At 46.0% G+C, this 16857-nt stretch overlaps 1 protein-coding gene across 4 annotated transcripts in view; it reads right to left on the reverse strand.

Moving 5' to 3' along the window:
- FBXO42 (F-box protein 42) overlaps window positions 1-16857 on the reverse strand; it is a 73891-nt gene that overhangs the window by 14602 nt on the left and 42432 nt on the right. Inside the window, exons 7-10 of one of the 4 annotated variants that reach the window (XM_078780122.1) lie at window positions 14657-14753; window positions 11855-11911; window positions 10697-10813; window positions 10355-10616 (exon numbers count right to left, since the gene is read on the reverse strand). The exons of the other annotated variants lie outside the window; for them this stretch is intronic. Coding sequence (XP_078636248.1) covers window positions 10355-10616; window positions 10697-10813; window positions 11855-11911; window positions 14657-14753 — 533 coding nt within the window. The remainder of the gene's footprint in view (window positions 1-10354; window positions 10617-10696; window positions 10814-11854; window positions 11912-14656; window positions 14754-16857) is intronic. 4 annotated transcript variants of the gene reach the window in all.

The following is a 16857-nucleotide window of genomic DNA, read 5'->3' on the forward strand; positions in this document are numbered from 1 at the left end:
ACCTGAGCTGTTTTGTTTCAATAAAGCAACTCGGACGAATTCCGTCTTTGGTCGCGTCAATTCTTTCGACTCGCGTTGGAGCGCAGTTCCTTCAATATATATATATATATATATATATATATATATATATATATATATATATATATATATATATATATATATATATATATGTATACACATATATATATATATATATATATATATATATATATATATATATATATATATATATATATATATATATATATATATATATATATTGTTACAGACACGACTTTGATGTTAAAGTGGGCCGAGCGGAATGGCCGTCGTGTCCGCACAAATTACCCGACTATACTCGACGTTGACGAAGTCGCGTTACGCTGGCTCAATAAGAAAAAGAAGACACCCGGCTGGGTTATAAAATGACGACACCAGGGATACGGTTCTCAAGACCTCCGGAGGAGATTATATTCGTTACGGAAGGTCAGATTACAGGGACGAGAGGTACAACATAGAAAGACAAGCACTTGGACACAATCTTATATTATTCCCAACAGACGACAGATAAACGGGACAAAGCTGACTCACACGGGGATTGATGGCTAGGAAAGGCAAGGTAGCGATGGCTCCAGGTGCACCTGGGCTCGGGGCAGGATCAACACGGTTCGGTCCAGAGATGCGGGGAGGTCTCGTCGCAGCGCTCAGAGGTGACGTTCTTTCTCAGGCGGGTCTTTCTCAGGCCTCTCCAAACTCAGGCGCATCTGTTTCAGCGCTCGCAGGTCCTTCTTTCTCCAGCTGGGGGCGCATCTGACGTCACGTCCGCTACGTGGCCGCGTATATCCGGCGGGGAGTGACACGCCCTCGGCTCGCTAGCGCCGCCCCAGATGGAATCGGTCCGCCCTTCTGATTGGGTGCGGGGGGTTACCAGGCTCCACCCTTGAGGAGGAGCTGACAGCCAGCCCCTCCGTGGTAACCCCGTGGAGCGCGTGGTCAATGGCGCTAATCGAGCCGGTGTGAGGACGCATCCTCCCCCGCGCCGCCGCCATCTCCTCTGTTGTTGTTGTAATTGTTGGGGAAGAAGATGGAAGGAGGTATGGGAAAGGTCCTAAACTCACTACTGATGCCATATAATCACATTCTGGTGCAACGAAGAGTCATAATTAATGGAGACGAGGCCTTAACTGACATAGACTAAGAATAACTAGGAAGATGTCCGAAAGTTGTCTACGTGTGGTGCGGTGGACCTGGGCACGACATTTAATGGGGGAATAAGGGGAAGGTCGGCTCTACTGATTGTTATTTACATGCAATGGGACTAGGGAATGGGGGATCGGGGAAAGTTGGGGAGTATTGGAGAAAATAGGGGAATATTTACAAGCGGATATGGAGGCCAAATTCCATATTCGCAACATTGCACCCTTCTCTACCCTCGGGGCGTCCCGACCCGATAAATTTTTACCTACTTTAGTGTGGCACGCAATGTAGTTCCCTCTACTATTAACTCTACCCTGAGTGCGACAGTTTTACAGATATTCACGAATGAGTAAATATGTCCCCCTGCGACGTTGCACCCTTCTCCTCACAGAAACACACCCACAGGATAACCGAATCCGGAAAGAATTCTCAAACTAAACATACAGCCGGTAGGGAGCATTATTTACAAGATTACGCTGATATCTACACTACGATCCAGGACCTGTTTTTGGAGGAACACATGCAGATGTTATGCATAGAGAGAGCGCGCTTGCCAGCATCGATACACCAACCCACGAGTGCTCTGTGGCCGACGGCCTTTAATAACGTGCAGAGCACCCTTTCCCAGCATCAAAAGCACCACCCCACCACCAATCGGTGCAGTCACCATTGTTCATTGGAATAAAAATAAATTCGACAACCCCTAACCCTGCAGGTGTCTCTTGCTCTTCTTGTGGTGCACTTGGTGTTAACTAAAAGTGGTTCACCTGTATGGCATAGGTGCCACGTTGACCCATAGGTCCATCCCCGGGTGGTGCTTGGCCGCAAATGAACTGCGGTCCATTGTGGGTGGCCACAAACATTGCGGTCCATATGGTGTATCGATCCCGGCAGCAAACAGCGAAAGTGCAGGCCCACAACTGCGCAGCCAGCACCTCTCTCTCCTCTCTCTCTCTACCCCAAAGCCAGATCCTCGGAGGTGGGAGACAAAAGAAGCAGACAAGTGAGTAAGGTGGTAAGGGCGCAAAAGTGCACGCAATGTAAGGTGATGCACACTGGGGGCACATGGGAACCAGGTGAGACAGGTACGTTCCTATCGTACGCCCCCCCCCCCCACCAGGTAACCTACATGGCCCCTCCCTTACCCCTTACTGTATCCACAAAACACAACACTACCCATAAACATCTACTTTACAAATCAACAAACATCCCTACTGTCTTCCCCGTTCCTCCCATATACCAAATTCGTCTTCTCTCCCTCCTAACCAATCAAATTTGCCATTTTCAACTCTCATCAAAATTTGCCGTCTCCAACTCAACATCATAATTTGCCATTACCAATTCATCATCAGTCCCTCCGAGGGAGGGAGAGATGGAATCACCCCAATGTCTCATCCACGTCGTGATGCGTCTCACAAATCCACACAGCGATTCATCTCCTGCAACAAAACAAAGAAAACACAGGTGTGGAGTCATCATCATCACCACAGGTAAGTGGCTGCGTATGGTGCGACAGGTTCTTCAATCCTAACTATTTCCTAAATGACTTTAACAACTTTACACTACCCGGGGTCTTTCTCCGGCCAAACCATTGGCCCTCTTACACTATGGGTTCTAAAAACCAATTCCCATTGGCCAAACTGTGGTGCTTTTCAATTTGGGGTCTCACTCCCCCGATTCATCTCCCGGTGCCCTCGCACAATTTCTGGGCTGTGGCGTGTACCTCTCCCAGTGGGTCTACCCACCTGCACACCTCCACCACTGCGGTTGCCTCCGAGCTTACCTGCTCCTTACCCGAACCTAACTACCTGGGGAAGGCCCTCTGGCACTCTCCCCACTCGGTGCCCTCTCTGGCACTGGGCTACCCGGGTCCATCCTCCGGATCCTCGGGCCCCATCCACAACTCTACCGGCTCCCAGAGCCCACCTGCGGCCTCACCTGGCCGACATCCTCACAGTGGTGGAGTGCCCAACCAACTACACACACTAACAGGCTACACGCCCAGCCATTTCCACAACACTAATGCACCCATTCACAACACCATTCTGCCACCGCACCACAAATGCCAATATCCAACCACAATTTACCTGTACCCTCTACCTAACACTTACACTACCCGCCCCGGGTACTCGTGATGGGGGTCCACTCTTCCCCCATTCACACCTTCGCACCATGCACACCACTCCGTACCACTTACCCCATGTATTCCACACACCTGTATTTGCACACCTGTGCTCTCACACCTGGTGCCACCTGCACCCTTCTCTCCCCAAGCGCATTCGCGCTGATCCACACACTCACTACTCACACACTGCTCCACACACCTGTCCAGTTGCACACCTGTGCAATCACACCTGTTCAATTCTCACAAACACGGCATCATCTCAGCTAACTACTCCCTTCTGAAACTTGCGCTCCCCAGTCGTCCCTTTAAACTATTGCGCTCCCTCGTCATTATCATCCACACTGAACTACCTGCGTCCCCACTACAGGTATCAGTCACTAACTAACCTTAACGTCACCTAATGTCATCTTCGCTAGATCCCTACACACCATATCCTAACCCACCCGGGCTAGTTTTCACTGCCATACACCCCATAAGCTATTGCTCCTTTGCCCCACATGGGAAGGATGGTGGATTTGCCATCCCACCACATCGGGGGTCTCTCACTACCAATTTTGCACATCAAATTTCAACAAATTAAAAATTTGCCAATCACTACCCATCATCTGCCAATCACTACTGCCAATCCCTTGCCAATCATCAAATTTTGTTTTTCTCTAATTTTGGGGCCAAAACACTAACCTCATCACCCAGTCGACTCACTAATACCTCTCGGTGCGCCAATCCCTGTCCAAAGCCCGGCTTCGTAAAGCCAAGCCATGAATGCGGGTTGTTCTGTGCCGGCGGCTGGATGCGTCCGGCATTCGGGGCAGGGACGGGGGCTTACCCGTGCCGAGATCCCACGCACCATCTCGGCACGGAGCCATCCAATGTCCCGCTCTCGACCTGCCGGCACGTCTCACCAAAAAGTGGTCGCCATGACGACCCTTTCTATCGGGCTGCCAGCTCCGCCTAGTGGAGCACGGACGCGGCCGTTCAAAGCGAGGCCCGGCACGCACCGAGGGCCCGATTCGGCTATAAGTCGTTCTACACTCTACCCCGTCTAACGTCGATGCTTCACCTGGACGCTTACACCCCGCAGCCCGTTCCTTGCTCACACATCCAGCCGTTCCCATTCTCCTCGTACCTTTCCTTACACACCTCGGTACACTCATTCCACTCACAGCCTTGGTCACACACCTGACCACCGAACACTTTGGCACACATTCGTTGGTCGCACACCTCACCAAAACACCTCTTCGCGCCCCCTCCTCAGTCACCTCCTCTGTGACAATCACAGGTGTGCTCTCATTCGCACACCCAACCATGTGCCTCACCACCAACTCCAGCGTGCATTCCCACTCACGCTCTACCATTCCAGGTGTGCATCCTTCCATCCCAGGTGTACATCCTCGCTCACCTGTCACAACTAACTCACGCTCCATGTCACTCTCACTACTTTCACCTCCATTCCTGACAGCGCACTCACCCTTACTCTTGACAGCGCACTCTTTCCTCATGCACCTGTCCGTCACACACCTTTCTCGCGCACACTCTCCCGTTACACCCTCTGTAACACTCACCACAGGTGCGCATTCTTCCTTGCCTTTGACAGCGCACTCTTTCCCCATGCACCTGTCCGTCACACACCTTCCTCGCGCACACTCTTGTGCACACTCTCCCGTCACACCCTCTGTAACACTCACCACACCGCGCTTCCATGTGCTCCCTCGCACACACGCTACGACCGACTCACTCTCGCCAGCACCCTCACTCCTTGGCACGCACTTTTTCCTCACACACCCCAGAGTCGGACTTTCTCGCACACCTCCTTTTTCGCACACCAGACCTGTCGCACACTTCACCAACGGCCTCTCACGAACACCCGGGTCCATCTCGACCCCCAAGCTCCTTAAATCCCCTGGCGCATCATACGCACGACCATATTGGTCACCACTTACACCGGGTCCTCTTCCTCTTCGCTTCTCCTCCATCACCTGCGAATCCCTCATCCGGTTAATGAGCACATCATCACGATCCAAACACAGACTTTGGACCAATTCTTTTATCTCCTCTTTTATCTCTTTCTTATCCTCTCTCCGTCGCTTTTTAATTTCGCTCACCCCCTCTTCCACTCCTTCTAATTTCTGCTTCACCTCCTTCATCTCCTCGTGCGCCCCTTTAAGTTCTTCCTCTAACTCCACTTTATTTTTTTCTATGTGCTCCCGCACCTCCTGCTCTTTAACCTCCATCACCTCTACCACTTTGTTCATTTTTTTCGTCAAGTCCTCATGTACCGTCTGACACTCTTTTTTAATTACCCCTACGTCCTTTTTCATCTCCTTCTGCGTCGATTTTAACCCCTCTATTACCGCTGTGTTCTTCTTTACCTGTTCCCCCAACTCCTTTTGTCCCACTGTCAGTTGTTCTACTCCCAGCGTCAACTCCTCTATACCCCCTTGCAATTTTACAGTCCCCTTTCTCACCTCCTTCTCCATGCGCTCCTTACAGTGCCTCACCTCCTCGCGCACTCCTCCGACCTCCTCACTCACTCCTCTTCTGATCTCCTCTCCCATCACTTGCATCTCCTGCCCAGATGCCACCCTCATCTGCTCCATTTCCTCCCTGTGAGCATCCAGTTTGGTTTCTACCCCCATTCTGACCCCCTCTATCTGCTGCTCCATTTGTTTAACTTCCCTTTCCGCTTGGTCCCTCATGTCCCTCAATTTGCCTTCCATACTGTTTTCTAACCCCTCTAACCCATTTTTCACTCCCTCTATCTGATTCTCCTGGGCAGCCATTCTATTTTCTACCCCCGTTAACCCATGTTTCACCTCTTTTATCCCGTTGTCTAACCCCTCAAATTTCTTTTCTAATCCCTCACCGGTACCCCTCATTTGGCCCTCTAATCGCCCACTATCAACCCTCATTTGCTCACTCTGAGCATCCATCCGGTTCCCCATTACCCCCATTTGGCCCTCCAATCGCTCACCCAATCGCTCAATTTGGCTCCCCATACTCATCTGTACAGCTGCCTGTAGCTGCGCAATGAGGGCCTGTATGTCAATCGGCTGCATGTTAAAGCCCGTTGATACAGCGGGCTCGGCTACCGCGCGCTCTTGCGAGGCGCCATTTTGCGTGCCTGCTACCCTCGCTGTTTCGCTCTCCTCATGTCCCTCATGTCCCTCAATTTGGTCCTGGACCGACCCTGCTTCACTCTCCGCTACCGGACCCCAGCCGTCTTGATCCGCCATAGCGCGACTTGCAAAATTCGAGTTTCGTAAAACAAATCCAAATTTTTTTTTTTTTTCGTTATAATTTCGGCGAGCGCAGTAACCGCGGGACCGCGCTCCGGCTCGATTTTGTCGAGCGCAGTACGCGCTCCGAACCGATTTTCCCTCCCAAAATTTGGGCCTAACTAATTTAGTCCCGGGTCCGAATCTCACTCCTCGACACCAATTGTTACAGTACTAACACAATTGGTGTCCAAAATTTGGGCTAAATAAATTACCCGACTATACTCGACGTTGACGAAGTCGCGTTACGCTGGCTCAATAAGAAAAAGAAGACACCCGGCTGGGTTATAAAATGACGACACCAGGGATACGGTTCTCAAGACCTCCGGAGGAGATTATATTCGTTACGGAAGGTCAGATTACAGGGACGAGAGGTACAACATAGAAAGACAAGCACTTAGACACAATCTTATATTATTCCCAACAGACGACAGATAAACGGGACAAAGCTGACTCACACGGGGATTGATGGCTAGGAAAGGCAAGGTAGCGATGGCTCCAGGTGCACCTGGGCTCGGGGCAGGATCAACACGGTTCGGTCCAGAGATGCGGGGAGGTCTCGTCGCAGCGCTCAGAGGTGACGTTCTTTCTCAGGCGGGTCTTTCTCAGGCCTCTCCAAACTCAGGCGCATCTGTTTCAGCGCTCGCAGGTCCTTCTTTCTCCAGCTGGGGGCGCATCTGACGTCACGTCCGCTACGTGGCCGCGTATATCCGGCGGGGAGTGACACGCCCTCGGCTCGCTAGCGCCGCCCCAGATGGAATCGGTCCGCCCTTCTGATTGGGTGCGGGGGGTTACCAGGCTCCGCCCTTGAGGAGGAGCTGACAGCCAGCCCCTCCGTGGTAACCCCGTGGAGCGCGTGGTCAATGGCGCTAATCGAGCCGGTGTGAGGACGCATCCTCCCCCGCGCCGCCGCCATCTCCTCTGTTGTTGTTGTAATGGAAGGAGGTATGGGAAAGGTCCTAAACTCACTACTGATGCCATATAATCACATTCTGGTGCAACGAAGAGTCATAATTAATGGAGACGAGGCCTTAACTGACATAGACTAAGAATAACTAGGAAGATGTCCGAAAGTTGTCTACGTGTGGTGCGGTGGACCTGGGCACGACATTTAATGGGGGAATAAGGGGAAGGTCGGCTCTACTGATTGTTATTTACATGCAATGGGACTAGGGAATGGGGGATCGGGGAAAGTTGGGGAGTATTGGAGAAAATAGGGGAATATTTACAAGCGGATATGGAGGCCAAATTCCATATTCGCAACAATATATATACATATATATACATATATATATATATATATATATATATATATATATATATATATATATATATATATATATATATATATATATATATATATATATATATATATATATACTGTATATATATATATATATATATATATATATATATATATATACATATATATATATATATATATATACATATATATATATATATATATATATATACATATATATATATATATATACATACATATATATATATATATATACATATATATATATATATATATATATATATATATATATATATATATATATATATATATATATATATATATCAACATCTATAGCCATCCCGCTGACCTCTCTGGGCTTTGTCCTCCCCTCAGCTATCTGCAGGACACACCCGTTCCAGCAGAGACCCCCTCCTAGTGAAACTCTAAAATCCAGAATCACTGCTCTCACTACTCATTTATTCCTTTTCCCCACTTCCCCAACCTGTAGAACCACCTTCCACATCCTCTTCAATCTCATTCTTCCCTTCAAGTCTTCAAGACAGCTGTTCACCACCATCTCAAGTCATCCCCATCCAAAATCATTATCTTTCCATTATCAATCATCCCTGTTGAACCTCCCCCACCCCTCCCAAACATTTTGCTTATGTATCTTTCTTGGCCACCCTTTGCGTTCTCCCTTACCCCTCACTGTTACCTGCATGCCTTGTTTGTCCGTCTCCATCTATTTTCTCCCTCCGCCCTGCAGTTGGCGTTTCCCCTTTCTCCTGCTGTTCCCCTTATGTTGTGTCCTGATTACCTCGGCCACGGAAGGTGGGTGGAGGCTATGTTGTCCCCAAAGACCCAGATGACCCAAAAGTCCCCAAGGACCTAAAAGACCAAGATGACCCAAAGGACCCAAAAGTCCCCAAGGACCGAAAAGACCAAGATGACTGAGTCCGGTAGGCTGGTATGCAACAAGGTGGTGAAGACCAATGAAAAATTGGTACAACGGGCCCACTAGTTCTATAAAAGGAGCCGTGAGTGTATGCCTCAGAGTTCTACACATTGATTGGACAGTTTGCCCAACTCCCCCCACAATTTCTATGCTACAGCCATCATGTTGGTGCTTACTGCCATGAGAAGCCGAAGACATCTTCGGAGCTGTTATATTCATAATCACCATTGGTCTCCAATCACGTTTTCCCTTCATCGTAAAATGACCGATGTGAAACTTAAAAGGATTTTGAGCCGTTTGGCGTCACAGTCACGTGAAGATAGGCCCCAGCGATCGCGGCAGCGGACTGTTGTTTATACACCTCCCAAATAACTAAGTGGCATTCTCTCAAGAAGGGCTTCCACCATGGAGGTTAATTAAGCAGGTTTGTTTTTTTTGTCGAATGGGAGAAGAATGAGTAGGGGAGGACAGGGTTGGGGTTGGAGGGTGGGGGGGCAGGTGGAAGGGGAGGGTGAGACCAAAGATGAGACAGAGTGGGGAGTGTGAAATAGAGGACTTTCGGTGGGGAGAGCAGGGGGCTGAGGAGTTGTGGTGGCAGTGGGTTTGAAGGATTGGAGTGGGAAGGAGATGGACACCTTAAGGTTGAGTGAGGGGAGGGTGAAGACATGGAGATTGGAATGGGGGGGGGGGGGGGGGGGGAGAGTTGAAGACTTGAAAGCACATTTTACATTACGCAGATGTACCGTGGGTGCCTGCTAGTTCACTATATTTACTTGATTATAACGCTGGATTATGTCTATTAAGACCTCCTCCCTTCATTAATATGAAGAGGAGCTCTTAAGTGGCAACAACACCTCCACTTCAGATGGAAGCCTCATCATATTAATCATATAAATAGCAGTTAAAGGAGGTTAAGAATTGCTTCAGGTACATTGTGATAGACTATTAAACAATGCTCTTTTCATAATACAAGACCAATGAATCAGCAAGAGTTTGGTTCTATTTAATCTCAGAAGCTAGAAGGAATAAATCACACCAGCAGCACAGCTTTTACAAACATTGACACTGTTGAAGTGAACAAGCAAAACACAATGGTGGCTGCAGGTTTTATCAGGTGGAAGAGGTTCTCTGTTTTATTAGTACATCCACTCCGGTGTAGTTGTCCCTGCTCCTCCCCAGCAATTCTAGGATGTATGTATTCTTCCAGTAACTCCTTTCTGGTTAAACTCCCAAAATGCAGCCGTACACCACACCCTCCACTCTTGGGCCTAGTTTGTGGAATTGCCTTCCAGATGTTGCTCAAATCACATTCTTCTCAGGACTTCTTCTTCTTGAATTCTCCAGGACTTTAAAGCAGTCAGTGCCTATCAGTCAGTGTCATCCAACATACCTATCATAAAAATATTTTCTATCCCCATTAATTCTACCTAACCTAAACTAACCCGTCTTACTCACCCACTTGATGTTACCACCTCGCTTCTTTCTGTTCGTTCATACCTCCTACATCCTGTTCATCTAATCTCCATCCAAACCCAAAAATCAAAGCAAAAGTAACATCAAGCTAATAAAATCCTCACCTGATGCAGATGTGTCCACATGTCGCCCTGAGGACGCCACCCTGCGAGTCCTAGGCCGCAAAGTACCCCAGCGCCCATTTACACACTGAGGTTCCTCGTCGTCGTGGTCTCTGTATAGCGGTAGCAATTTGTTTTCAGTCCTTGCAGACCCAGGCACTGAAGGTGGGCTTTTGCTGATAGGCGAAGGTCGAGAGTGCAGGCTGGGGCTAAGAGGTGCAGTTCCGCTGGGAGCTTGGCTGAACACCACCACACAGTCTCCAACCTACAGTGCACAATCAAATCCAACCTGATAATCATGTCAACAAGGGAAGGACCGCAACATTGCAAAATCAAGCTCTATACCTTGCAGGCTGGATGGCACCAGAGTTCTGGGGCACCATGTTCCTCATTTTCTACCTTCACTTGCTCCCATGTCCAGGGTGTCAAATTCAGGTGTAGCAGCCAAGTGTCCTTGAAAACCTTCAAACGTGTGAAACATTCAAAATTGAAATAAGGATTTATATTCCATTTTGGTTGTTTTTACATCTGTCTCCTCTCGTTAAAACAAATGTACGCTAGTAAGGGATTATGAACTAGAACGGCACTCGGTAGAGCGCATACCTCTGCCAGGCTGAACAGTTTGTTTCTGTACACAATGATAGGCCAGATCTGGATTCGGGCCTGAATCAAAACCTAATCAGCTTGTTCTTGTCACCTAAACAACTCATCCCCCAAGGTTAGTCATAACTCGTCCACAACTTTGTAAAATATCGTGTTATACTGTATGTCGCTTTTGGCCCGCTCTCTCAATGGTGAAGAATCATTTAATTAGATAATTCTCGTATCCGAATCCATATTCAGATATTCACCAAAATCGAATCACTTCGTTCGTGTCACACACCCAATCTTTCCACCAAGTTTCGTCCAAATCCTTCCACAACTTTTTGAGATATCCTGTTATATATCCTTTTTGTCCGTATCTCCCAGTGGTGAAGAATCACTAAAATAATTCTACCAGCCGGATCCGAATCTGGATCTTCACCAAAATCTAATCATTTCGTCCTTGTCACATACGCTACCTCTTCGCCAAATTTCGTCCGAATCCATCCACTGAGATATCTTGTTCACAGACAAACAGACAAAGACAGGGGTGAAAACATAACCTCCATCCACCTTCGGTAGTGGAGGTAATGAATTAACCACATTAAGTGCATCCCCAAACCTGCAACTGACTTTGCTCTTAAACCATATCATGCCCAGCTACATATTAACTGTCGTTTGGGAAAAAAATCCTACTTTAAAGACATCAACCGCAAACACGATGGCTGCCATTTTTCAAACTCCCAAAAAAAGAAATCTCATATTTAAAGCCCAAATTATAAGTTTTCAGTGCTTTAACCTTCAGACATTATTTACCATATTATTGTGAATGGGTTTAGAGAGTTGAAAGCATCAAAGGCAAGAAATCTTGTCAAGTTCACACACCAACCACAAGCATGAAGAGATAATTGTAGTGCTTACCGCATTTGGCCCACCACATCCACCAATTATCAACAACGTAGCATCATCCAGTACTATCTGCAGAAGAGACATTGTTAACTGCAGAACAGCCTTTAATGATACTGTGCACGAGTAAGTAATAGTAAATGGACAGCAAACAAATATCACCAGGAACAAATAAAGCATACATGATCATAATCATTATGGCAAAGCTTACATTGGGAGAGAAAGACATGCTAACAAATTATTAGTTTGGGGGATAATGCAAATCAAATGTTTCATGAAATGAGACCAATTTGTGCAAATCCATTTCATCAAAACATTACCCATTCATGTATTCTCATCCAATGTTAAATTAATTGCCCAAAGGGGCCTAAATTTGCAGCGCCAATAATTTCCTGTTTCAAAAAAACCCCTAAATTCCGTTTTGTATTATCGATGGAAAAATAGCATTTATTTGTACACTTTCATGGTAAATATATACAATTTTCTCCAAGAGTCTGCACCACTCCGCCTCCTCGATGCCCTTGGAAAGTGCATTTTGCCATCGGGGGTGACACAAACATGGGGAACTAGAACGGCATTCGGTAGAGAGCATACCTCCGCCAGGTGAACAGTTTACGTTTTGTATCCCAGAGTCAGGTTCACTATGTTTTTTCGTTCAAAATTTTGGTAGATTAGCAAAACTATACATTTTTGGAATATTCAGAGCATGAGGAATCCAAAAATTAATGTTTACATTTGCGTAGACACCTTTGCGAAAATGACACTCAGGACAGTGATGAAGATCTGTAAAAGCATATTCCTGAACGGTATAGACCTCGTAGATCCTGTGTATAGGACTTATAGTTCAATCTGATACTACCTATAACTTCCTATAACAACCTATAACTTCAAAGGACTTGCAATATCATGTATTATGTAATACAGTTATATCACAAATATAAAGACAATGGTTTTCAATTACCTTTGTTTGTTGCTTTTCTATAATCCTGAGCACTATTTTGAGGCCTTTATTGGATTCCTTGACCCAGAAAACATAGGATTAGCATATTTAATTAAGTCTCTAGGTTGACTAGAAGCCGAGATCGCGCAAAATATGTATTTTATGGCGGCCATTTTCAAAATCCAAAATGGCGGCCATGCAGGTGTCTGTGCAAATGCCAACATTGATTTTCAGATTCTCCATGCTCTGAAGATTCCAAAAATGTACAGGTTTGCTAATCCCAAAATTTTGAAAGAAATTATATTTGTTAACATAGTGAACCTGACTAAGAGTAGACCAGAAAATCACAATACAGAATCACATTTTATCAAAATCATCTGTCCACAACTTTTTGAGATATCCTGTTATATATAGTTTTTGGCCCTATCTTCCAATGGTGAAGAATCACTTTAAAAATTCTACTAGCTGGATCTGGATCCGGATCTTCACCAAAATCGAATCTATTCTTCCTCGATACACACACACAACCTGTCCACCAAGTTTCGTCTAAATCCATCTATAACTTTTTGACATATCCTGCAATATGTTGGTTTTAGCCCCATCACTCAATGGTGAAGAATCACTAAAAAAATTAAATAATTTTCATATCCGAATCCATATTCAGATCTTCACCAAAATCTAATAGATTCTTCCTCATTAAACACACAACCTCTCCACCAAGTTTCGTCGAATTCCATCCACAACTTTTTGAGGTATCCTGCTATGTATTGTTTTTGGCCCTATCTCCCAATGGTGAAGAATCACTTTAAAAATTCTACCAACCGGATCCGAATCCGGATAGTCACCAAAATCTAATGATATAATCCTCGTCTCTCTGCCAAATTTCGTCCGAATCCATCCACAACCTTTTGAGATATCTTGTTCACAAACGGACAAACAGGCAGACAGGGGTGAAAACACAACCTCCATCCACCTTTGGTGGCAGAGGTAATAACAAAATGAAACTCGAACGGCACTAACAGAGTGCATAGTCTTGCTTCACACGTTAATTCTGAACAAAAATACCATTGATAACCGAACACGCTACTATTATGGCCCAATGCTATCATGGCCCATATACCCGTATCATCTATGCACCATGTCACCTAGTATGGGTAATGAATGTCATAAATTTAATTCTTCACTCGCATCTGGTCATAGAACAGACATGTGAAGTTTAAGATTTTTAGGTTAAACATTTCAATTCAACCAATTATGGCCGATGACATCATCATTATTACCCTATACCCATTGGAAGTTGAGGACATATACCGTTTCAATTTTTATTTCATCGAGCGGTTTCAGAGAAAATGATGTCCAATTTTTTCATTTAATCCTATATGGCCATGTGACCTATGATGTCATAAATGCAATTCACTGACATCGGATCATAGATATATGAAGTTTCAGATTTTTGGCCAAGAATTTCAATTCAACCAATTATGGCTGGAATACTACTTCACCAATGACATCACTATCACACTTTATACTCCATGGGGGAGTTGATGACATATGCCAAGTTTCAATTTTTCTTCCTTCTCCAAAGACATATGCCAAATTTCAAAACCTTCTCCATACTAAAAAAGCTGCTTTTAAATAAAAGTCAAAATGCTACATTTTAAATTGAAAATGTCTTGCTTGTGTGAAAGCCAAAATGGCCAATTTCAGCAATATCTGTCATATTCAAATATTCCAAGATTAATACAGAAGAGGTATCTACACTGGTTAGATATCTCTCTACTCTGTGAGTTATCTCAATAAGGTGTTGTAGTAAGCAATCAATTAGGTTTCAGGTGAAGAAAGCACAATTTATTTTCTTGGACACCAGCGATGACTACCTGAGACTGTCCGACTCGGGATTGAGGCTTGGTACCATGGGTGAGAACCTTGCTCCAAGTCCATTGGTCCAGCTCAAGCACCCATATGTCATTATTCCTGAGAATGCACATGAGAGTAACATCAAAAACCCCCCAAAAAAAATCAAAGTTCAATGAACATAGGCACCTATTGCTATACCAAAGCAATGAAGGAAAGCAAGAAATCTCACATTGCTGCCAGCCTAGGTAGCCTCCAAAACGATCATCTTGTACCCACCACAGTGGCAGAGTGCCCAGCAATGGGTGGTGGGCCCTGGGGTGTCACAATGCAATTCCACCTGCCAAAAACAAAATACCTTCAAATACAACAAATTGCACATTGGAATATATTCTCTGAAGAAACCACTCCCACTCACTGTTATGTTAGCATAACCTCAGAGTACCAAGAGGAAGCACAAGCAACCCAAAAATAAAAAAAATCACTGCAGGTTCCAACACTAAAACATCTTTATGTTTCTACTCCTCCATTGGGGTGAAACTATTATGACGTGCAGTTTTTATTTCCACTTGATTTGTCACTCTTTGCACATTCAGGTAGAATCTGGACACCACTACAAAGTGATAAATACACTACTATTTTGTGCCAAACACATAATCATCTAAATATTGTTGCGTCAATGGCTTAACTAACGTTGAGCATGTTGCGGCGGGAGGTTAAAATCCCGCGATGTACCGAACGGATTTAATCCAGGCGGAGACGTACCAAATGATGGTGATATCATGCTCACGCACGGGCTGAGGTGAATCAAGACGACCTTTTAGCTTTTATAAAACCAAACAGGTTTATTCTCGGACAACAAAAGCAGGAGAAAATGCATTCAATAATAACTATATACAAAGGTAAACAATGAGGTAAAATAAATCCGATAAAAATTAAGCGCCTCTCTCCAGTCATGAGCACAGACGGGGTAGAGGGACAAAACCGGGTGACTTATCTCTGGTGGCAGCGGGGGAGGGGAGGATGGGCACAGAGTAGGTGATGAGGCAATGGGCAAGACGATGGGTGGGATGATGAGGCAGCAGGACGACGATGAGGTGATGAACAGGATGATGAATAGGCAATGGGGAAGACGAGAACAGCACCAGGGCCAAGGCAGGTAGTATGACATTCTTAAAGCTCTGCACCTTCTTAACACACTCCAATCTCCTCAGACCTCTCTCGGTTCTTCTCACAAACCACGAGCTCCCAAGCGCACGGAACCCGCTCGATCCAGGCTCCTCTCCCTTCTCCTCCGAACTCTCGCAATCCTTTTAGAACTGTACCCGCTGAATTCTCCTCAGTTTCTCATGCAAGCCTCCTCACACCGAACAGAGAGCTACTGGCTCCTCCCTCGTTTCCCTTAAAACTCTCCGCCCTGCCCCCCCCTCCTCCTCCTCCTCCATCCCCTCCTCCCTACCTCACTCTCTCTCTCATTGCCTGGCAGAGTACCATTGCTTTCTGCCTCATTCTTCTCTGCTCTACAGAGATGTGACCCGGTGGATGATGACAAGAGATTTCACACACGTTTCCTTTACTTAATCCCTCTATCTATTACAAGCACGACCCTCCTTATCGTGCACATTCAAACACAATCCTGAAGCTGACAGGTCTCTACTTCCTTACATCGAGATTTTGATTGCGACTCGCACATGGACCATACTATGCTATACAGTTCTCTCTTCAAAGGTAACCCCACCCACCCATAAACGTAACAATATATACGGTATATAAAGAGTTTGCTTGCTTGATGCAAGCTCAGCATTTCGTCTCACCAAAATGTGGCAGAGCAGGAACAATTTGAGCAAATTTGGCTGTGCAGTCCAAGCTCAATCCCTCAACCCACTCTCTCCACCCCTCTTGCCCCACCAATATTGGAGTGGAGAAATTTTTAGCTAAATGAACCTGCACGGTTCAAGCCCAACCCTCTCCTCGGCAAGATGTCATGAGCTGCACAGAAACAAATGGCAATCTGCCAGGCAGCTCTCAATCACGCATTTCTTCTGCCCTGGTCCCTCCACCTCAAGACCATCAGCACCCTCTCCCGCCTGTTTTCTCGTTTTCTCGTTTTCTCTCTCTCTCTCTCTCTCTCTCTCTCTCTCTCTCTCTCTCTCTCTCTCTCTCTCTCTCTCTCTCTCTCTCTCTCTCTTTCTCTTTCTCTTTCTCTTTCTCTTTCTCTCTCTCT

This window comes from Myxine glutinosa, chromosome 6, assembly GCF_964187855.1.
Source record: "Myxine glutinosa chromosome 6, kmMyxGlut1.1, whole genome shotgun sequence".
Classification (NCBI taxonomy): Eukaryota; Metazoa; Chordata; class Myxini; order Myxiniformes; family Myxinidae; genus Myxine; species Myxine glutinosa.